Raw genomic sequence first — 25,165 nt, 5'->3', positions numbered from 1 at the left:
CTTTTTTTTTCACCTCAAATATCACTTCTGCATTGTGCACAATATTCCTACAAAGTTTTGCAGCATTTGAATCACTAGGTGATGCTCCACAAGGCCTTAAAAAGGGATACTTTATTTTGATCACCCTGTATGTCCTTTTGTCTATCAGATTCACTCCATACTTCTGTCAACTGCACACCATTCCTTCTGCATGTTAATGTCTTCTCATTAACCCCTTAATGAGAAGCTGTGCAGACTCGGCTACTTTTTCATATTTTCTCTCATTGTATATTTCTTGCCATTCAGATCATTAATGCTCTCCCATCTGGGAATGGAGAACTTGTTGAAAAATGGGCTGAAACTTTTCTCTAAACCTGATACATAATCCAAAACTCCCAGTATCTTTCAACAGTGGCAGATGGAAGCTGGGATATAACCCTGACCTCATATCTGTTAGCTCAAAAATATCTAACACTTGTGTTAAAAATGTCTTAAATCCCATTCCACATACTTAAAATAGACCTATAATGTTTCAATTCAACCCAGCAATTATGCCTAACACAGTCCCTTACAGATGATTTAATTTCAAAAAAGCTAATTGGAAGGGTTTCATGGACGATCTTGAATGCTCCATAGGGTCAGTCCCTCCAAATCCTCAAGTATCCCAATTCATAAAAATACTGAGGAAAATCTCCACCAAACACATCCCCCAAGGATGCCACAAAACTATATTCCAGGCCTTTCCAGTGATATAGAAGCCCAGTATGCTAATTATTTACAACTTTACAACACCAATCCCTTCTCAGAGGAGACTATCCATGCAGGAGAAAAATTATGCTCTGAGATGGCAGAGGAAAGGCGTTCCTTAAGGAAAAAAAAAAAAGAAAGCCCTTGATATGACTCATAGTAGCAGAAAGGCATGGAACTTTATCAACAGAATTAAGAAGGATTTCACTAAGCCATATGAGCATCCACAGGTAACAGCTAATCAAATTGCTCACCAGCTGCTGCTGAATGGAAAATTCCCATAAAAAAATAAGATACTTAGAATCCCAAGTGAGAAACAAAATATGATTAACTCAGATTTCATGATCACTGAACTCAAAGCTGCCATAAACATGTTAAAACCTAGAAAATCTGCAGGCCTTGGTGATACTGTAATGAACAAATTAAACATTTTGGACCCAGGACTAAAGAGTGGTTATTAAACCTATACAACACTTGCCTCACAACCCTAAGGCTATCTGGAGGCATGCTGAAGTGGTGACCTTTCTGAAACCAGGAAAAACTCCAACCAAAACAAAAAATTACAGACGTATATCACTACTCAGCAACCTTTTAAACTCTATGAACAATTAATTTTGAATAGGCTATAACCACTAATCAAACCCCATCTTATTGCTAAGCACACTGGTTTTAGACCAGGCAAATCCTGTACATCATAAATTCTCATCCTCACTCAATATATAGAAAATGGTTATGAGCAAAAACTAGCCACAGGAACATTCTTTGTAGACCTAACTGTATATGATACCATAAACCATCTCACACTCAGAAATAAAATATATGGAATAACTAGAGACTATCGCCTTGTCGTCCTGATCCAATCACTCTTGGAAAACATCCACTTTTTTGTGGACCTAGGGGCTAAGAAAAGCTGCTGGAATCTGCCAAAAATGGCCTCTCCCCAGGAAAATGGGTTATCACCATTACTTTTCAACATCTACATCAGTGATCTCATCTTTCCAGGAACTAGAAATTTTATCTGTGCTGATGACCTTGCCATAGCTACTCAATCAAAAAATTTCAAATCCATTGATACTACTACTCTCTCTCGCTATCACTTGCCTTAAATAGTCTAACCACATATTATAGCAATAATCAATTAAAACCAAACTCCTTGAAAACCCAGGCTGGCCTTTTTCATCTTAATAATAAGGAAGCTACAGATTTCTTGGGAAAGCTCTAATATAGAACATTCCTGGAACCCAATCTACTTCAGTGTGACTCTTGATCGCACTCTTTCATATAAAACACACAGAAAAAACAAAGGTAAAAGTTAATGCAAGAAACAACATACTAAGAAAACACATTTTCTTCAAATGGGGTGCAGACCCTAGCACACTGAGCTCTTCTGCTGAATATGTCTTCCCTGTATGGTCCAGATACTGCCATGCTGAAAAAAACTTTACCTGGCATTGAATGAGTTGCCACTTAATCGCAGGATGCCTGAAAAACCACCACTACTAAGAGATATGCTTTTGTTAAATTGTGAATGAAGGATTTTATAATTGTTAATACTTCATTCATGATTTAACATGAATTCCGTATCCTGAGCTAATTTTGCTCCTAAGTAAATTCTAATTTAAATACTTACAGTTATTTTTTTATTGAAATAAAAAAATTGTAATTTTTTTTGTTATTTATTCTGTATAAATTCTTTATATAACTTGCAAATGTATCCTAAGTGAACTGTAATATATGCATTTTATTTGTTGTTACGAAAAGTGAAAGTAATTCTAATGGACTCTGCTAATGTGATTTGATTGCTTGCTGTCAGAAAACTAAGTTATTTTTAGATAGCGCGTGCCTTAGCGTTGGGGAACTGTATAACGATCATGTGAGAATTTTCATTGTAAACTAAACAAGTGGGAAAAAAAACAAGTTTGGGCGGGAAAAAGGAAAGAGAGAAGTGATATAGGAAGAAACAGCCAGAGGGAAAAATGGAGAGAGTGTAGGAAGGTCGTGAGATGTGATCTAATCTGGGATTGTACGACAGAATAAAGATTTGGAAACTTGTTCAAATTTTAATGGATCTTACTTCGAACTCATATATATTTATAGTTTCCTGTCATCTTGTAAAGGAATTTACCCCAGTGAAAGGATAATAATATGATCAAGATTTATCATAAGATAAATTATTACGAGCAAGAAAATAAATTTTTCAGTCTTAACAAATAAGTTATTGAACTCAGGAATACCATAAGTTTTGTGTTGCCTATAGTGGAAGATTATAGAGTGCCTAGAAGTGTTGTAAGAGTTTTCCATAATGTGCAACCTATGAAGATCATACCAGTAAGAATATCTATTCTATAACTAACGTGTGATAGTGTTACTTGTGTCTGGAGAACTTGGTCAAATTTCGTGTTGTGGAAGCCAGCTAGTCGAGCTTGAATGAGTGATATTATAAAACATTTCCTTGTGAAATTAATGTGAGAAACTTCACTGAAGAATTAGTTTGTGTTTGAATGTGTTATCTTACAATGTATATGTAAAATCAAGACTGAGCCTTTTAAGAACCATTTTAATCCTCTGATAAATATTGATGCTTGTTAAGTGTTTGATAAATTAAAGTTTACGAATATTTCACTGAGACTAAAAAGAACTAACTTTTGAATGTTTTGCTGAATATTGATATTGTTTAAATTGAAACTGAGTTGAAATCCTAATGGATGTGAATTGTGAAGGTCATATATAAGTTCTAGCAGTAAATGATACACTCAGCTGAGTAGAATCTTAATACTTTATTGAATGTATAAATTATTTTCTAATTGTATTGATCTTAATAGAGTTCTTGTTTCTTATGTAAGAATAATTTTGTGAGAGAATTAAATATCTTGTTTAACTTGATTCTTGTGCTTGCCTAATTTCAGTTTCATTGCACCGCTCATTAAAATATGAATCTTGTGAGAAACCCTAAATATAGTTAAGAAATTATCGGCCTGTAGTGCTATTTGATGCTTGATTCCTTCACTATAATTGTGTAATTTCAAACATAGAGTGGCACAGTATAATAAAAATTTCTTTGTTTTAATGTGGGATCAACCAACAGCTAACAAATATAAGGTTGGATGAAAGACAAACCCAACACTTTTGCACCCCCCCCTTCAATTCAAAGATCTGCATTCTCAGCTGATGAAAGAAGCAGACAAATGAATGATGAACGCCACCCACTATTTGGCAGACTGCAGTGCCCCAAAGACTTAAGATCCCAGTATAGCTTCTAGCAACTGTTGAACCACCTAAAAACCCTCCATAGACAAGACTTCAACAATGGTTTGCACTATACCCTAAGAATAATACTGGTATTCCAATAGCCAAACATCTTACACATGGTTCCCACTTGGACTGGAATACTTAGAAAAGTCTCAACAGACTATGAACGACAGGACATTTCAAACAAAACCTCATCAAATGGAGCTACCTCATTGGACCAGATAATTGTGAGTGTGGTACAACCCAGTCCATGGACTGGGTTGTACCACACTCACAATTATTTCTTTCTTTCTTGTCCTTCTTTCTTGTCCCCTTCTTTCAATCACCTTGCATAAAAGAGGACCTTATATCCTGAACAGAAAGAGCAGTTGATTGCACAAGATTCTGGAGGAATATCTGACCATATTTATTGTATATAACTTATGTATAGTTTCTTTTTCCTTCATATTTTACTTATTATTACCTGTATAATTTACCTACTAAATTTAAGCTGTTCTCATTTGTAATGTATCCAAATTTGTTGTAAATAATGTTGTACCACTTGTGCTTGGATAGGAAATAAATCTGGGAACTAACAGCTTCATTATCATTCTTCATCTTCACACCTTGGAAAAGACCGCGCGGTTAGCCTAGTGGCTTTGCGCTTCGCAACCATATGCCTGGGGAAGGAGTGTCCCAGGTTCGATTCCCGTTGTAGACGTGAGGAATTTGAGGATCTTCCTCAGGCATAGCCAAGTTAGCCGGTCTTGGGCGCGGTCAGTAGGGTTTTTTCTGCCAGTTTATCTGGCGTTTTTCATCCCGCAAACAGGCAAACCGGCCTGTGAACATACGCCTCTACAGTCAAAAATATATCCCCCCCAGCGGCAGACCAGGCGACGGGTCGGTTGGGAGTAGTACTAACAAGAAGTCGCATCTAAAGTAACACGCGGACCCTGCATGGGAAGTGGGAATAACGCGTAGTAGAAGAAGAAGAAGATCTTCACACCTTGGAAAGATGCTTTCATCACACTCGCATTTAAGCCTTCATTTCTTATTACTTGGAGATTGTCACTGTTTCATACTTTTTTACTCTTTCTTTCATTCTGCTTCCTGCTTTGCCACACCCTTTTCCTCGAGTTGCTTGAGATTGCCTCTTTTTCCCAAGAAAGATTCTACATTAGCCTGCTATTTCTCTCCTCACTGTCACCTCATCATCCACATTATCTTCAGTTCTTTCATATCTTCAATCATATTTTATCCACTATTGCTCACTCCTTCCAATATATTCTCCCAAATACTTTCACTATCCTGCCTTAAATTGTCAATATTGGTTGCTTCATGCTTCTAATTTAGACACAACGCTCATTTCTTGTACTTGCACACAAAAATTTCCAGCAGTGCCCTCTTCACTCTTGCTTTCATATCATAACTATTATTCTTGCATAATAGTTCTGGTATGGATTTTGCTTTCCAGGTATGTCCTCATTACTATAGAAGTAATACTTGTTATGACCACTAAAATAATTATAAAATTAGTCTTTGTGCTTATAGATTTAACTTTTTTTTTTTTCCCCATGGTTCTTTAAGGTAGAAGTTAAAAGAATGATGTCATTATCTGTGGAGAAAATCTTCAGAACAACTCAACAAATCATAGCCTGTGCATACGTACCATTAGAAATTTTGTCTTGCACTTCTTCTTTATCTTAAACACAACCTATCAATTCATGAATATTTTTTCTGTAGTGTTAGAAAAATTAGTGATCTGGTTGTGCTACTAGCCTTACTATTAGATTAGACCAGGAGTTAGCAATGTGCAGCACTCTGAACATGTAACTGTGGTTCTTTAACTTTTTAGTCTACATGTATGACAAGAGTATGCTGCAAACACTTCTGTTATTTTGCATGTGCAATGCGAGTAGAGCACACATACTGCAAGGTATCGAAAGTTAATGGTTGTGGTGGTGAAGAGTATAAAATACTGGCCACTTTAACAGATGTATGTAAACACCACTTTTGAGCATATATGCAAAATACTTAGTCATGTGCATCACCACATGTTCTAGGCAATTATTTGAGAATGCTACTTGTCAGTAACTGTCAAGTGTTGATCACAATGGGAAAAACAAAGGATCTCTCAGTTATTAAGGGGTTATTGTGGGTGCATGTCTAGCTAGAGTCACAATTTTGAAAACAGCAGAGCTAACTGGTTTCTCAAAACGTGAGATATCCTGGGTATTTAATCGGTGGAAAAATCCCACATTGCTTGTAGAGGCATAAGAGACGTAACTGTAGGCATTGTCAAATGAGATTGTAATTGTCTGAGAAGGCTTGTACAGACAAACACAACTTCCTGTGTGCGACAATTGACTGAAGTATTTAATGAAGCCTTTTTCCAACCCATATCTCGCTGAACTATTCACAGGGAATTGAAGAGGATGGGTATTGGCAGTTGCTGCCTGAATGGAAACACTATATTAAACAAGTTTTCTAACTCAGTGACCAATATCTGTAGTTAAACCAAGAACAAAATTATATCCGTGTTATTTATGATAAATGGACAGTGATAATGATTACACCTATAAGGTGCATGAGGCCACGATTTTAGCATGCCATCCTCTTCAGCCCAGTGCTGCTTCCCTTGCTCTCCCCCAGCTCGACCATCCTAGTTTGTTTCATTCTTAGTGATTACCATCTGGTGCCATGTCATATTGGGTCTTTCCCCCCTCTTCCTTTTACCATCAGGCATGCATGTCAATGCTATTCTTATGTGTTCTGATGTTAGTATTCTCAATATATGGCCTATTCGTGTCCATCTGCATTTCTTTAACTCTATTGTAATGATTTTGTTGTAAATTTCAATATTTGAGATTTTATTTGGCCAGTAAATTTTGAGAATTGTGCAAAGACATTTTGTTTGGAAGGCATCTATTTTATTTTCTTGTTTGGTTAATTTCCATGATTCACTTCCATAAAGTAATACAGATTTAACAGTTGAGTTAAAAATTTGCACCTTTAAGTTTGTTTTTATATTGGATGATTTCCAAATTTTCTGTAAGGTTTTAAATGTGTAGCAAGAGTTATTTATTCTTATTGCAATGTCTTCGTTGGTACCACCTTCCATGTTGACAGTTGCTCCAAGGCAATTAAAAGTGTTGGTCACTTCTACTTGATTTCCATTTATAAAGATTGGGTCATTCTTTTTACTGTTAATTTTTAATATTTTAGTTTTCTTCTCATTGATGTGTAAGCCTATTTGTTTAGCAGTCTCCTCTAACTTTGCTGTCTTAATTTTCATGTCTTCAAATCTAGATGATAGTAGTACAATGTCGTCAGCATAGTCCAAATCTTCTAATGTGGTGTCAGTGTTTCATCTTATTCCAGTTTGCAGGGTATGCCGCATTATTCAATCTATGACAATGATGAAAAGTGTTCCAGACATGACACAACCTTGCTTGACACTTTGATGTAAAAATGACACTTTGTCTTTGATGTAAAAACTTTCGGAAGCTGTTCCATTTAATAGAATTTGTCCTTTACTTCCATCATACAAATCCTTTTATAATATTTATTATTTTGTCAGGTAATCCACAAATTTTTAGGATTTTCCATAGACATTCTCTGTCTGTGCTGTCAAAAGCTTTGGCAAAATCAACTATGTATCTCAATGAAATTGAGATACATAGTTGAATTTAGTTCAACACTCTGTTCAGTTATGTTTCTAAGAATATAAATTTGATTCATTGTGCTTCTTCCCTTTCTAAAGCCTGCTTGTTCTATTCTCAGAATTTTCTCTGTGCTATTTTTTATTCTATTTATTATGATTCTAGTGAAGATCTTTGGTGGTACTGACAATAGGCTGATTCCTCTCCAATTGGTGCATTCTATAAGATCACCTTTTTTTTGGGGGGGGGAGGTGATTTTGACTATGTGATTCTTTCCAGGTACTCAGAACCTTCTCAGATGCCCATATGATATTAAACAGTTTATACAGTAGTATAGTTGCTGATGTTTTTAGGTCAGCTTTGAGCAGTTCAGCACTAATGTTATTATTTCCACTTGCTTTTCTATTCTTTTGGATCTTGATTGCTTCCATGATTTCTTTCACTGTGATCTCTCCCATGTTTATATGAAATTCAAATTGATTTGTTATCTCTTCAAAAGGGGATTTGATATTTGGATTTATAGAGTCACGTTTAATAATTCTTCAAAGTACTCTTTCCATCTTTGTTGGGCTTCTTGCTCGTTAGTAGCTGACCATTTTTATCTTTAACCCCGCATTCATTCATTCATCTGATAGGTTCCTCCAGGTTGTCTTGTAATTTTATAAACTTCTCCAAGTTTTCCGGTATCATTCGCTCTCTGAGCATCCTCAACCAGCAGTTGATAGTAGTTTCTCTTGTCATTTCTGGCAGAGCACTTTACCATCTTATTTACTTCTTGGTATTGCTTCTGATGTTCTCCACATAACCTTTCTGATTTGCAGTTGTTTATTTTCATCTTCTTCCTTTCTTCGATTAGTTTTAATGTATTTCCTGTAATCCATTCTTTGTGTGACTTCCCACTTGTCACTACTGAAATATCTTCTGCAGTTTATTGAAGGTTTCTTTACAGTTTTCCCAGTTGGCTTCAATCTTATTTTCCTCATCATTTTCATTTGATTCTTCCAAAACTGAGAATCTATTCTTCAGTTCATTGGTAAATTTCTCTTTTATTTTATTTTCCTTCAGTTTATCAATGTTATATTTAATTTTCTTATTCTTTCTTCGTTTTGAATTTCTTGCTAGCTTTAATTTAACTTTGCGGTTAGCAGAAAATGGTCTGAAGCTGCATCAGCTCCTCTTTTAACTCTTACATCTTGTAATGTCCTCTTGAAAGTATTACATATAGCAATGTGATTGATCTGGTTTTTGTTTTTCCATTGGGGGAGATCCATGTTATTTTGTGAATTTCTTTGAAGATGCTACCTCCTATGATGAGGTTATTTAATTCACAGAAGGATGTAAAAAGTTCTCCATTTTTATTTTGTTCACCACTCGCTTCATTTCCTATAGCATGTTCATCTTCTGTCTTTTTTTTCCCTACTTTAGCATTCATGTCTCCCATCAAAATTAACAAGTCGTGTTTAGGAACTTTTTCAATCACTTTTTGGAGTTCATAGAATTGTGCTTTCTCCATTTCTTCGGCATCATTTGTGGGTGCATATACTTATACGATGGTCAATTTCATTAACCTGAAGAAAAATCTAGCTTTAATTATTCAGTTATTTATTGGGTTCCATTCCATCAGACTTTTCCTTTCTTTCTAACTTACAATCACTGCAACTCCTTTCTCATGTCTTTCATCATCTCCCAAATACAATATGCGATATTTGTCGGTTGTTTTTATCTCACCAAAACCTGTCCATCTTGTTTCAGTAATTCCTAAGATATCAAGACCGTATTTACTCATCTCGTTGACTATCTGCCTAGTTTTTCCAATTTGGTACATTGTGTGAACGTTCCATGTTCCGATTTTAAGTTTAATTTTAGGGTGAGTGATTGACTTCATCCACAAATTGAGGTTCCATAAGGCTTTGCCCCTCCTACATTATAGATGTTGGCTTCTCGCTAAAGTCCTGTAAATATTCGTTTGTTGGGAGACCACAGGTCATAGCACTCTGCCCCAAGGGATTTCTTGCTTTACTCATGGTTTTTTTTACGAGGATGGGTGATTAGCCTGTCGCTCAACCTTTCTCTTTTAACCAGGCTTGGGACCAGCATAGGGACAAGCATAAGCTCCACCTATGGCAGAGTTTGAACATAAACTAGTTAAAGTTAAATCAAGAAACTGTCTAAACAGGCATGTTTAAAGTTGAAAATTATGGGATACTTGCTCATAAAGTTCAGCAGTAAAAATTCAGCAGTTCACATTAATTTGTACCAAGTAGATGTTAAGTTTTTTTTTTTTTTTTTTTTTTTTTCAGTATTAAGAAATATTTCAAAAAGTATTTTGAAATATTTCTTCACTCAACCACTCTATTTCATTAATTTAAAAACTTACCCCTCCTTCCAGCTTAAACTGAGGTGCACCTGTTCAGATTTTTAATTAGATCAAAACTGGATCTTCACTCAAGAGACTCTGGATTACATTAATCTACTTTGCAGACAGTTTCTTGATCCATTTCAAGCTGTATTCTTGGAGGAATGCACCTCTTGCAAGAATTTTTGCATCTCACAGGCATAGAATTTATCTCCTCATAAGACATTCATGTTACATTTTAGAAAGAGAAAGGAAAAGCCAAAGTTTTCCTTTGAATCCAAAAAATTATTTTGAACAATTAGTTGATAGTGTTATTGTAGACTTCCAGAAAGATGAATCATTCATCACCTAGTATTGCTTAGTGAACTGCTTTACACACTGGCCTGCTGCATACTACCAACTAACTTACATTTCTTCGAAGTAACATTCCCAGGATTAGTAATCCTTCCTTCATTTGAGTACAGGAAGTAAGAGCTGGTGTTCCAGATTAACTTAATGTTATTGAAATACCTTTGTATATATACAAAGGTTGAAGAGATGATTGACTGTAGTATCACAACAATCATCAAGAATTCAACTTCAACTCCTGAGTTGAATTCTTGGTGACATTGTTAATACCTTATTGAGCTGTTGAAAGTATCCATTCACAGATCTAAATCTGCTTAATTATATATTTTGTTTAATCTGCCTGCTGCAAAACCTATAGTGCATCATTTTCTTCATCACCTGGTCATGTGAAGAAGGAACCTGTTAATATCTTTTTGAACCACTGAAGGTTGTAGTTCTTGATGGGGAAACTGTGATGAAGGCTGTTCTAAAGCATAGAGGTAGAAGGTATGAGAGGAGGACATAAAATTGGTTTGGTATGTTTGGTTGGAAGTTGCTTGTGTGATTATCAGGGAAGCAGTAGAATGGTGTCAGCCAGTTTGGAACCATACCCACAAAAATACTAGAGGCACAAAACAGAAACAATGCAGCAGAGATAGTGGCTAGATTTCATCTGTAAGAGAAGTCACCACTTAACCAAATTGCCTTCTTCTGAATAGCATCAAGCAGAAAAGTTGGTGAGAACAGTATTCTAAAGTAGGGTAGATTTTGGATTTCTGTAACATTAGGAGTTACACAGGTGAGAAATTTCTTGAGCAGAAAAGAGGCTATAAAAGTGATGTGTTTATGCCATAACATATTTGATATGTTAAATAACTGTAGTTAGCCATTATCATGGTATGTGAAAATATTTTATCAGAAATATATCTTAATAACAAATTAATTAACTAGGTTATTTTTTTTATTATGATTTTTTTTTTTTTTTTGAATCAGTCATGGTAAATTTCTTAGTTATTATTATTTTATTTCTTCATAGGATTTCGTCCAGCTTTTAAGTATTACAATATGTGGTTGAGCCTACTTGGAGCCATATTGTGCCTTGCTGTTATGTTTATTATGAATTGGTGGACTGCACTAATTACATTTGCTATTGTGTTGGCTTTATATATTTACATTTATTATAGAAAGCCTGGTAAGAAAAACATTGCAAGCAGCAAATTATATATTTTTTACATAGCAGTTTAACTTGGTAAAAAAAAAATGAAATTTTTTTATAATATAATTAATTTTTATTACATAATTGTTACAAAGTGACCAAGTTTTTAATGCTTTTAATCAGAATGGTCATAAATCATTTTTAAAATGTATTTTATTTAGGCCTTTCTAAGGGAAAGAACTTTGTATGCAAGTTATGTACTTGAATGTGGAAATAATTATTTACACATCTGACATCTATGGGTTGTTCTGTAAATGGTGCTGACTAGCATTTTAGGTATATATATATATATATATATATATATATATATATCCTAAACTTGTGGATTGGATTCTTTTGTTATTTTGTTAGAATATAATGACCTCATTAGTTGAGTGATATTGCTGAAAGTTTATTTTTCACTTGGTTAGAGTATAATAAATTTAGTTTAATCCCTTTATCCAAGTGTGAGCAAACGAAGTTTGTGCCTGAAAGTATCTTCAGGACTGGGGTAAGGTGGTACAACACCAGGGCAACTCCTTGCAAAGGTGGAGCAAGCTACCAACACTCCTGTCTCAGTATCTCCTATAATGCAAAACACATCTCCTTGCGGATATGTCTAATGTTATGCATTAAGGGAAGGGCCACTACCCTTCAGGACTGGGGCAAGATGGTGTTGTACCACCTTACCCCAGTCCTGAAGATACTTTCAGGCACAAACTTTGTTTGCTCACACTTGGATAAAGGATTAAACTAAATTTATTATACTCTAACCAAGTAAAAAATAAACTTTCAACATCTTTCTCTAAATCCAGAGTAATTTATTTAAAAAAAAAAGGGTGGCACACCATTTGGCAACTCCTATAGGTAGAGATGACATGCTAATGCTTCTGCCTGGTATCTCAACTTGGGCCTGGCTCCCACTGAAGAGACCTCAATAAAGGTCGAAACTAGTCTGGGTAGTGGCCATTCCCTTAATGCATAACATTAGACATATCCGCAAGGAGATGTGTTTTGCATTATAGGAGATACTGAGACAGGGGTGTTGGTAGCTTGCTCCACCTTTTCAACGAGTTGCCCTGATGTTGTACCACCTTACCCCAGTCCTGAAGATACTTTCAGGCACAAACTTTGTTTGCTCACACTTGAATAAAGGATTAAACTAAATTTATTATATGAGTGATATTGCATCTGCCATTCAACTGACCAGCACTAGATCACATGCTGCTTTTGGGATACTTGATGAAATAGCTTGCAAAAAAGTTATTTTTACAAAACTTTCATAGTTTCTACATTCAGCTTTGAAATAATTCTGGATCTAATATTCATCTGAATTTTATTTTGCATCACTGAAATGAAGCCTTTTGGCTCTTTATTTTAGTAAATTTCAAAAAGTTCTTTGGTCTCTAGAACAGGGTTTCCAGATTGGTACTGTGAGCACTTACATGCTGTACTAATACTAATCTATAGGTTTACAACCTTTCATAGTGGAATTCACATTAAAAAAAATATTTAAAAGTGAATCTTATTTATCTTACAGTAACCATTTATGGAGTATCTGACTTTCATTCAGATGCACATTTTATTTTATTTTATTTTATAAATTAGGACTTATGTAAGTAGTCTCATAAAAAGAAATTAAGATTATTAAATGTATTTCATCCCCTCCCTATTTATTTACACTGATATAATGCAGTTGTCTTTTAATATTCTATCATGAAATTTAATTTATCACAATTAAACTCATTTCTCTTATTTTCCACAAAGAAAATAAAATTATTTTAATAAATCATAACATTTTGCAGTTATTAAAACAATAATACAAACGAAATTATTGTTTGTAACTATGGTTTGCTATGAAGTATTGCTAAACCTCAGTACCGTCCTACCACAGATGCGATACCCCTCAACACTTGTGCATGGCAGAAGGCAAATTGATTCCGATAATAGGGTAATCAATGTGTTTCATAGATGGGTGTTTATTATTACACGTCAGAAAATTAACTTTTCTTTTATGAAAATTCTAGTTTTTAAAGTGGTAACTATTTTGTTTGTATAACAGTTCGAAAATTTGACGTATAAAAGCACATGATTTCGCATGTTGGAGACAAATTCATACGTCACCTTATTCCTTTCTCCCCTTCAACACGAATTGACTCTTCTTGGTACTGTGCCAGCTAGGGTTCTCGCAACTGTGGCTGACTATAATGTTTTGTAATTGTGATGGAGACAGTACAGAGGGGACAGTTTTCAAGTTGAAAGATTGCACTTATTTAAATATACTGAAACTGTATAATAAAAATATTTTTTCCTATGTGAACATTTATTTTGTATGTTGTTTCATCCTATCCATACAAGGAGAGAAATATTGGGCTTAACCAGAAGTTTGAAGCTAGTGCTCACATCTACAGACATTCAGGAAGTAGCACAATAGAAACAAGTATTAGTTTGTTTTGGTTTAGTTGTGGAGATTGCAATGATAATGTCAGTTTGTTTTAGGAGAGGAGTAAGTTAAAGAAATGGATTTAGAGACCTGTAAATTTATTTGAATGGTTTTTTTTTTTTTTTTCCAGTGGTGTATGACATCCAGAAAATAAAACTCTAGAAGGCCTCTTAATTTTTTAATTAAATTTTTTTTTTTTAAAGGATGAATAGTATGCTGTTCAGGTGTATCACTTCTAAACTACAAAAGGAGTGATCCTGTTGTTGATTCTGAAGTATTAGAAGAAATTAAAGAAAAGAAGAAATTAGAAAAGTGTTATTGATTCTGAACTGCATGTGTCTAGTCACCTTTAGATCAAATGTGAATGCAGAAATAAACAAAATTGAAGCTGGAATATATTTGTTCCAAGACAGAAAAGTTGTTTTCTTCTGATATTAGAGACAAGAATGAAACTGTATTGAAAGCTCTGAAAATGAAAAGTGAGAAATGAAGACCGTCTGCTGCCTTGGTGTGATTCAACAGAATTGAGAAAAAGGGCCATGATTGCTGAATCAATGAGAAGATTGTGCAGGAGGAATGGTGTGCAGTTTATAGATGTATGGAGTGAATTTGATAGGTAAAAGGACTTGTATATGTCTGATGAACTGTATTTGAATGTGGAGTTAGATATCTGGAGAAAGTGTTGTTCAGTGAGAAGTTGGAAGTACAAAATTGAGCCATCCCTAAGACAAATGTGAATGCAGAAATAACTGTGAACAGCTGGGTGTGGATTCCCAGGTATAGAATCTGAATGGGTTGGCAGTGACAAATGCAAGAGTAACTGTGTTCTGAAGGATATGATGAAATGGATGTACACAAGCCAGAAGTATCAGAAAGGAAAGGAGCTTTTGGTCAGCTCAACTTCGCCAAAAATTGACATCAGTGACACTTCAGAGAATGATGTAGTTACAGGGATAGACTGTAAGGGATATCGTATTTTCTGAAAAGATGAAATAAGTCAGTAAGAGATATTATTAATGATAGCTGAAGAAGAGTTTCTAATGGTACTTGTGGCATGATAACGTTTATTAGAAACATAATCACAAGAATGTGGTAATTTTATTACTGCAAATATTTCAACGAGAAACTAACTGGTTATCATCAGTGCATCAGTATAATCACAAGGTGAAGCTACAACAAAGAATGTTAATCCTCTTTATGGAGTTGAGTCACGTGCCAGATGCCACTTAGTGGCATTTATGCACGTGTACACTTCACATCAATTGCCAAATTTAAAAATAATCATTTAATTTTAAATTTGGGCCTTAAGATGGGTATAATAAAAATAAGATTATAATTAAGGCCCAAATTTAAAATTAAGTGATTTGAAATAAAATTAAGTAATGAAATTACACAGTAATATATAAAATTAAATTAAAAAATAAATAAAAATAATAATTAAATTTGGGACATTATTGCTTGCCATTTATGAGGAAGGACTCTGCCAAATCTTGGCAATAGAGAGACAGTCAATTCCATTCAATTTGGGCGGTGCAGATGTACTTCAGCACCCTCTTTAAATAATTACTCAAACCTAAATCTGTACCCATCTAGGTGTCCAACTAAATCTGAGATTGTTTGGTTACGTCCCTGTAACTTCACGTTCTGTTCATTCATGTTGTGTGTGATGTCTGTTTGAAAGGCGAGTAAGCTGTTAAAATGAGGATCACATAGTTTTGTGATTAGTTCTTTGTCTTCTCGTGTTTCTCTAAAAACTGTTTCATTTCCTTAAAGCAAAAAACTGTTGGCTTTGAGAAAGGTTATTACATAGGCTATTTGTGGTTAATGTCCATTCCATGTTGAGCAAGGCCAGATTTTTCAGGTTTATTGTTAATATAAGACTGGTGTACTTGTAGTCATTTTTCAACCAAACATACTTTGTCCAACATACAAGTGCTGAACTTGGTAAACATCAGAGAGAGAGAGAGGTGGGGGGGGGGGCTGTTTATATTACATGGATGGTAACTAAGAGGTGATTTTTGTTGATAGGGGAAATGTAGGAACTAAATTGTATCTTTTCAAGATCTTATTGCTAAGATCTTGAAAAGATACAATTTTAAATGCATCTGAACTTCCTTGAGATGAAACTATTCTGTAGTAAGATGCATCTCAAGCTCTCCAGTTCTTGTTGGAGAACTTGAGAATTGGAGCAGATAACACGTCCTCTGTTGAGTGAAGATTTAAAGATGCCTATTTGTATGAGTGGCCTGTGAAGGAAGGTTTATAGTGAAGTAGCAACTATTCCTGAAGAGATACAGGAAAGGAGGACATCCAGGAAGGCTGCTTGTCCATCCTTTTCTTTTACCATAGTGAAGTTGATGTGTAATTTCATTATTTAATTTTATTTCAAATCAGTTAATTTTAAATTTGGGCCTTAATTGTAATCTTATTTTTATTGTAACAACCCACTAGATGGCATCTGGCACATGGCTCAGCTCCGTAAATAGGATTAATATTCTTTGTTTTAGCCTCACCTTGTGATTATGCTGATGCACTGATGATGACTACTTAGTTTCTGGTCAAAATATTTGTAGTAATAAAATTACCATATTCTTGTGAATATGGTAATTCATATTACCATATTCACAAGAATATAGTAATGTGAATCTTCATGACTGGGCTATTGGTGTGTAGACTTCGCATCGATTGTCTTAGTATCCTATTCCTTAATGCAAAGCACACATTCTTTCAGATGTGTAATTCAATTCATTATGGGAAGGGCAACTATCCATGCCCATGGGTAATATATGACCTATGTATTACTTCACCCTTGGTATCTCTTCTGAGTCTGGTCCCCACTGATGAGACCTCAATGAAGGTTGAAACTGATCTGGGTAATGGCTCTTCCCATAATGAATTGCATTATACACATCTGAAAGGGTATGTTCTTTGTATAATGGAATACTAAGGCAATTGATATGAAGTCATTAGCCTTTACATACAAGTAGCCTAGTTGTGAATGTAATAAATTTAGTTTAATCCTTTATCCAAGTGTGAGCAAACAAAGTTTGTGCCTGAAAGTATCTTCAGGACTGGGGTAAGGTGGTACAACACCAGGGCAACTCCTTGCAAAGGTGGAGCAAGCTACCAACACTCCTATCTCAGTATCTCCCATAATGCAAAACACATCTCCTTGCAGATATGTCTAATATTATGCATTAAGGGAAGGGCCACTACCCAGACTAGTTTCGACCTTCATTGAGGTCGAATGGGAGTTCATGCCTTTCATCACTGGCCTCTTTAGATTTAAAAAAAGTTGTGCTGAGAGTCAGCTTGATAGTGAGAGAGGAGGAGAAAGATAGAGTGGATAGCAGTAGATAGTTAAAAGAGGCCTCAGTCGATCTACTTGGCCTGACTTAAATGTCAGCACCAAGCAGATCTCCGACATTATCTCCCTCCATCCGTTCTTTTCAGCTTTCCCCGGTCAGTCACCTCTTCAGGTGTCTGCCCGAGGAAAGTGGGGAAAAACAAATGAAAGAAGCACCACATGAAAAAGAGGAACTGGTAAATAACCTTTAAAATTACATATAACACTTTGTAAGAAACTAGGAAAATTCTGAAATTTCAACCGGAATGACCAGTTTAATACTGAGAAGAGCGGGGGCAGAGCCTGGCCTGGGTGATGCAGCCCACAAGGAGCTGCACCGCCTCGGTGTAAGCCTTCGCAGCCCAGGTTCTCAGGATACCCCCTCCTGTGTGGAATAGACATAGACCTTTTTTACAACAAAAATTCTAATCTGAAAGAGGACAAAAAGAAGAAAAAACAAACCAGATTTTTTTTTTCCCTCTGGCAGATCGATACTAGGAGTCGACTGACTTGTTAGGCGAGGTTTAAATCCTCCTGCTGTCTATTGTTGTGGTTTTTAATGATGAGATCTGCTAATTTGTCTCCACGGACGCGGTTTAGCATGTAGAGGCCTCTGTGCAGTGCTAGTCCCACGTCGTCCTCTGCATCGATAAGACCAACGATCTTTTCAGGAGTGATTTCATCTATATTATCGACAAACACGTCGTTCCATTCTGCACTGACGACTCTTGGCCCGTTTTGTCCTGTGAGTATCAGTTGAATGTCTCCGAATGTTTCTATTGCTTTTCGTAGTCTCGCCTCCTCCTCGGGGAAATCTTTTAACAGATGCAATATAGGTGCATTGGCCTTTGCGTGAGGAAACTTTGTGGGTTCTGAAGTTGACTTTATTTTTCCAACTTCAGCTGGTTTTGATTTTTTTATATTTACTTCTTCAGGGCTGGCTGGCCTCTTTTGTGTGCTTTCTGCATTGTTGATTTCCATATCTACTGCCTCCGTGTCTTTGTCTAATGTGACTGCAGTGATAGTTCCTTTTTGTTGGTGCTGCTGGTTATTTTCGGTTGCTACATTTGTAGTGGCGGTTTGCTCGGTGGCTGGTTCTTTCTGCCTTTTGTCTTTCCTGCTTGTAGGTTTCTCTATTGGTGTATTCGGCAGTGTTTCAGACGTGGCGGCATGATTCTTTCTTGTTGTTCCCTCATGCGCGGCCTTCGGGGTAGGGAACTTATTCTGTTCTGCGCCAATGACATTTTTGGCTGTTGCTTCCGTGTTGGGCATAATACTGCCTCCCAATTTTTTGGCCAGGTTTCTGTCCGGACAGGTGTCCACCTTATGGCCGTTAATGCCGCATTTTAGGCATGCTGACTGGCACTGTGCTACTGTATGGCCTGCTGTTAGGCAGTTCTTGCATATTAACTTCGGGCACTGGGCCCCTAGATGAGTGAGGGCGCCGCATCTAAAGCATTGCCTCTTTACTCCCAGGTAACTCACCATTACCCTGGCCGATCCTATCCTGACGAAATTTGGAATTTCCGCCTTCATCATGACGGAAAAGGTGACTTCACCAGATTTCCATTGTGGGATCTCAGCGTCCGTGCCAACTTCGATATCTCGAACAGCTCCCCGTTTCGAGAAGACTTTAGTTATGATGTCATTGTCTTCTAAGTATTCAAGCGGAAAACGATCTATTCTTACTCTTTTGACAAAGCTTCCTACCACAAAGGGTTGAAAAATTTTTGCCTCGCACTCGACTCCTTTCAGAAGTTTTTCTCTACTAGCAGCGTCTTTGCATACAACTTGAAACCTCCCCCCCCCCCATAAGGGGTGAAACCGGAAATATTGTCTGCCCCGACGCAGTCAATAATAGCCCTCGCAAACGTCCTCTGGTGAATACCAGTATCTTCGAACCCGAGGGTTCTTACCCTCGGTAAAACCGAAGACATTATTTAACAAAAGAAAGGAAGAAGACTTTCCAAGGATAGTCTATTCCTATAAAATAGCGGAATGCCGTGTATAGGCCTAAAAAAAAAAAAAAAAACCACAAAGGAATCTTACCAAGGCAGGACTTCAATCGGAGCTCTCTTTTCGGTTCTCCTAAACTGTTGCTGGAATCCGCTGGAACAGGTTTGAAGAAGGACTGGAACATGGAGCTTTCTCTCAGGGCCGCTGAAAAAGGTCTCTTCAGTGGGAGCCAGGCCCAAGTGGAGATACCAGGTAGAAGTATTAGCAAGGTCATCTCTACCTATAGGAGTTGCCAAATGGTGTGCCACCCTTTTTTAATAAATTACTCTGGATTTAGAGAAAGATGTTGAAAGTTTATTTTTCACTTGGTTAGAGTATAATAAATTTAGTTTAATCCTTTATCCAAGTGTGAGCAAACAAAGTTTGTGCCTGAAAGTATCTTCAGGACTGGGGTAAGGTGGTACAACACCAGGTATATCCACTTGGGCCTGGCTCCCACTGAAGAGACCTCAATAAAGATCGAAACTAGTCTGGGTAGTGGCCTTTCCCTTAATGCATAACATTAGACATATCCGCAAGGAGATGTGTTTTGCATTATGGGAGATACTGAGATAGGAGTGTTGGTAGCTTGCTCCACCTTTGCAAGGAGTTGTCCTAGTGTTGAACCACCTTACCGCAGTCCTGAAGATACTTTCAGGCACAAACTTTGTTTGCTCACACTTGGATAAAGGATTAAACTAAATTTTTTATACTCTAACCAAGTGAAAAATAAACTTTCAACAGTCTAGTTGTGAAGCATTGTCACTTGCAAACAATGTTTGCTTATTATACTTGGATAAAGGATGAAACCAAGAATATAATTTCTTGGCATGTTTAATTAATAATAAATATGAACTTTTGTTTTCTTTCCTTGCAAAATACCCTTATGTTAGATGGTCACACTTCAGTTTTAAAAAAGTATTTTTCTGTTTTTTATGAGCAACAAATGGAGGTGAATTGCATTACTTGCTTTCTGATTGAGACTTCTTTCTAATATCAAAAATTTTTTTAGCTTTTCTGTTGGGTGTACACTCCTATAATATACAGTGCTTAACTACTGTAGATGCAGTGAAAATATATGAAAGATATTCTATACAGGCTGATTCAAAATTTATGCTCGTTTTAAAGATTTTCAATTGCAAACCCCCCCCCCCACACACACACACCACCACCTTAGTCTCTGCTCCTGGAACTGAATTATAAATAACTACTCGAACTAATTTTTTACTGGTTCGAAAATTTTCAGGCAGTATTCAAAATCCAGTACTATATTTTAATGTTTTGCCAAAAGAAATGCTATTGTTGTATCTGTCGAAGGGTACTTCTATTTCTGGACTGTTTTTTTGCCATCTGCAATCAGTTATTCAGTTGAAAGTTGAAATACTAGGTTATATTTTCACTATATAAAACTACACTAGTACCCAAAAACTAAGGACACACAGTATTTCTGAAGGTTATAACCACAAATTCAGACGAATCCGCTTGTGGCAGTTTGTATAATTGATGATTTTGAGTGGAAAGCAGGTACACATTCATATTTTTGAATATCATGCAAAAATGGGTCACTGGTAGCACTTCACAGGATAAAAGGCTGCGCTAAGCAAATTGTTTGAAAGAACCTCTTTTCATGAAGGAATAAAGTTGCAAACTTGGATATCTTGTAATGTCTCAAAGTCATCTAGATGAGTTCACACAGGGAAGAATTATTGGAAAGCTTGAAGGCTGCAGAATTACTGATACTGCCAGAGAGCTTGGTATCTCCCGTATTGTTGTACCCAGACACTGGGTAGCATTTCAAACCAATGCAATGTGTTCCAGACATTTGCTAAGAGGTCACTCTTTCTCTACCACGGAGCATGAATCCAGATATTTGGTTAGAACAGTAAAACATGATCAATGCACCAGGCAGGTTAGATTGCAAGTCAGCTCCATTCAAGCACAGGTATTGATATCTTGACAAACTTTGACAAGATTTCTGCAATTGAAGAACACATTAACAAGTAGAGATAAGGAAGTTGTTATTCCTCTTAATAAGCCTTGATATGACCACATTCTGTTTGTATTCCCTTTAGGATATCATCTTCAGTCAACCATGTGTCACTTACTTCAGTAATTTGGGGCCCAATAAACTCAATCAGTGAAACAATTTCATCTCCTTTATTTCTGATACTCCTGACATTTTTAAACAAACACAGCAGTTCACTTTTAGTTCTATAACTAGTCCTACTTGATCTACTTGTTGGTTGTGATTTTCTGACCACGCCTGTCCTTTCCCAATCACCTGTATTATCACTTAGCACATTTTTGCTAAGTCTCAACTACCTCATTTGCATCCCAATCTATTCCATTTCTATACTGATCATCCCCATACATACATTTGCTACTACTCCTTTCATCCACTCTCCCTATGCTATGTCTCCCTGTCCACTCTGGCATTCCTGTTTTCTCTTCATCTCTTGCACTACTACTGTTTCCACTGCTAAGCAATTCAGTCTCTTCAAACCACTCTCCTGATCTTTTATTTCACCTCTTACTTCAGATCTCTCGCTTACATCACACACACTGAACCTCAATCTGTCAACAGTTTCTCCAGTACACTCATTCCAAAACCATTTAAATGCTATCTGTCACATCTATATAATTTCATTCTTCGCTCAGATACATGGCATACATCCACAAACTGCACTCTCTTCTCACACAGTTCTACCAGCATACTATTCATGATTCTGTCTCGACTCATCTTTTTCATAGCTTGACAACACACTGACAGCCTTTCCTACTATACTGTTATCTTTTCTCCTCAATAACCTCCTGATATCTGCCCTTACATTCTCCATATGTCCAATTAAATCATTTGTTCCCATGACCACCACTAATTCTCTTGCTCGTTGCCTCCTCGCATCTAGAACATGAATTATCTTGCTCATTCTCTCTCCTGGATAGCAGACATTATGGATTCTTTCATTAACCAATCATTTACAATGGAATATCCATACACTGCCATTTTAAAATCGCATGTCATCTTGTTTATCCTTTTTTCTTTCATTCTATTCTTTTGTACACTTTCATTTGTTTTCACTAAGTGTATAATATCACTCTGCATATTCCTCATTCCGATTTTCATTTTGTGTAACTCTTTCTTCAAATTTTGCATTCTGCCAATTTCATTCTCTATCACTCCCATTATTTTTGCTTCTTTATTCTTGCATTCTTTCATTTCCTCAGTTTCACTAGCTTTTGTTCCATTTCTTTCATTTATGCTAACTTTCATTCTTTCAGCCTATTTTGCATGTGTTAACTCATGATCCAACAAAATATTGCACTTTCTCCCATTCAATCTCTCTGCAAACACATCCTTTACATTTTGGCATGCATACATATTGCACTCATGACATTGAACCATTTTTGAAAAATCCACATCATTAACAGCATTTGATTTTCACACTTTGCTGCTATTAGACCTTGTTGCCATTGTGTTCCATTTAATGCAAGATACAAAAATTATATGAAAGAGTCACTAACAAAACCCCAAGGCCAATAATCACACAGACACACTAAGTTATCAAAAATAAACAATAGTATGCAAGCAATATCCAATTATTGCACAAAATAGGAGTAATCTTTTCTGGAACTCTACCAACATTAAGCACATCGCAGCTCCTCTTTTATGCCAAATGGTACATGTCAGATGCTTGATGAGCCTCATAGTTTGCTTATGTATTGCTGAAACTGTTTTCTTGGCTTTCCTTTCCTCCAGTGTCCATTAGTTGGCCTGTAGAGGTGAAGTGGATATTTAAGTTGGTGTTCCAACCATCTCACATGACTTTTTTGAATTGTTTCTATGAGAGGTCTTTGCTGGCTTTCTCTAAGAATGACAGTATTAGAAATGTGATCTTGCCACATGTATAGCCTAGTATTGTTCGAAGGCATGTTTGTTATAATTTCTGTTATTTGGTTATGTTTAGCATTTTAGATGTTCATGAATTTTTCTTCTGTAAGCAGTTTGGTTATCTGCTCTGTATGCATCTAACTTCCATTTATCATATCTCCAGTGAATTAGATTTAATTATTGGAGGTCCAACATATCATATGTACCATATCCAACTATCATCATACCATACCTTAAACACATTTATTGTCCTTGTACTTGCTGCACTCTCCATGCAAAAAAACCTACTTCTCAACTCCTTGCTAACCTTCCTAATGCAGCTTCCATGGATGGCATTTTGTCCTTCCCAGTTCTGAAATTTCTGTAAATTGCTTTTCTTCAATTTTTCTTTATACCCAACGTTCCAGAAACAGCTTAGTCACTTATCTCTGAATCCCTATCGCTTCATCCTTTTGAAAACCAGGCAGCTGAATCTGAACAGAAATCCACATGGTGCTTGACAATGGCCTTATACAATATAACCATAATTTGCTAATTCTAGATGGTGATGTTCTTCATATCATTGCCATAATCACTTCACAATTTCCACCATCATCCCTAGATCCCTTATTGTCTTCACCTCTAAAATATTCCCATCAATTGTATACTTTGCATATAACCTTTGCTTTTTGAATTTTAAAACGTTACTTTGCAACCCCTACTCACTTGCCCATTCTATTAAATTCCTCATGTAAAGTCACATCTGCTGTATTCCTCATGGTATTTCCCCAACTTTGCATCATCTGCTAACAGATGTTGCCATTCAGCTCTTTCCCAGTATTATTAACATATAAGTTAAACAGAAAGGGCCCCAAAACAGTCACTGTTGGCGAATGCATGACTTTCCTCTAATCTAAGAGTTTCATGCCGAAGAACTATCGGCGAGTCCAAGCGTAAATCATCACTTGGGTAGTACAACTATCTAAGTGATGACTTACTATGGCAACTCGTGTCAATGGTGGAGCAAGCTCCGTAATGAAACTCTTAGATTTCAATCTCAGAGTTTCATATCCGGCTTTAAAATAATGAGGGATTTATTATCCCCTTAACTTAATTTGCTTATTATATTTCGCTGAATTTCAAATTGTCATCAACAGAGCATGTGTACATAACTGTGAGTAAGTTGAAACAATACAGTTATACTATAAATTATGTATTTAGTTTAATCCTTTATCCAAGTGTAAGCAAACAAAGTTTGCACCTGAAGTATCTTCAGGACTGGTTGCAACTCGTAGCAAAGATGGACAAAGCTTCACATCACTTGCCTTAGTATCCCATAATGCAAAATACATCTCCTTGCAGACATGTATAATGCTATGCATTATGGGAAGGGTCACTACCCAGACCAGTTTCTACCTTTATTAAGGTATCTTCAGTGGGAGCCAGACCCAGAGGTGATACAGAGGTTGATGCAATGCAGAAGTCATATTTACCTATATGAGTTGCCAAAAGGTGTCACCCCTTATTATTAAATTACTCTAGATTAGAGAAAGACGGAAGTTTTTTCCATTTGGTTAGACTATAAATTATATATTTAGTTTAATCCTTGATCCAAATGTAAGCAAACAAAGCTTGCGCCTGAAGTACCAATAAAAATTGTACTGAACAAAAGATCTAAAGTCCTATTTTGATGCCTTCTAATGTTGTAAAAAAAAAATTAGTTATGTGGGAGTTGCTCTTAAGATAAGTCTCCCAAATTTTTGGCAAATTAATGCAACCATATTTGTTTAGGTTCAGAGAATTCTTCATGGCTATTGCTGACTCAAAAAATAATCTTTTGGATCTGTAACAACTTCTAAATAGCACATTAGTTTACTTCCATCTAATCCTGTGTGAAGGGGTGTTCAAAGCATGGTCTGCCAGTCCTGACTTGCCAAAATAATGTAGCAAATGTATTTTTATGACACATTATATGGCTACCAGTATTATGATCAAGTAGGACTGGCATGCCCCCTTCAC

The 25,165-nt window shown here is 36.2% G+C and overlaps 1 protein-coding gene across 3 annotated transcripts in view; it reads left to right on the top strand.

The window, feature by feature from the left end:
* LOC150098232 (solute carrier family 12 member 2-like) overlaps positions 1-25,165 on the top strand; it is a 571,711-nt gene that overhangs the window by 262,444 nt on the left and 284,102 nt on the right. For all 3 annotated transcript variants that reach the window (XM_090406235.1, XM_090406234.1, XM_090406233.1), the window contains exon 13: positions 11,336-11,491. In XM_090406235.1, coding sequence (XP_090262361.1) covers positions 11,336-11,491 — 156 coding nt within the window. The remainder of the gene's footprint in view (positions 1-11,335; positions 11,492-25,165) is intronic.

This window comes from Typopeltis vanoorti, chromosome 16, assembly GCF_054136105.1.
Source record: "Typopeltis vanoorti isolate ZY-2024b chromosome 16, IOZ_Tvanoo_1.0, whole genome shotgun sequence".
NCBI lineage: Eukaryota > Metazoa > Arthropoda > Arachnida > Uropygi > Thelyphonidae > Typopeltis > Typopeltis vanoorti.
Note: the sequence above shows the minus strand (reverse complement) of the source record. Positions and strands in the feature narration are given on the sequence as shown.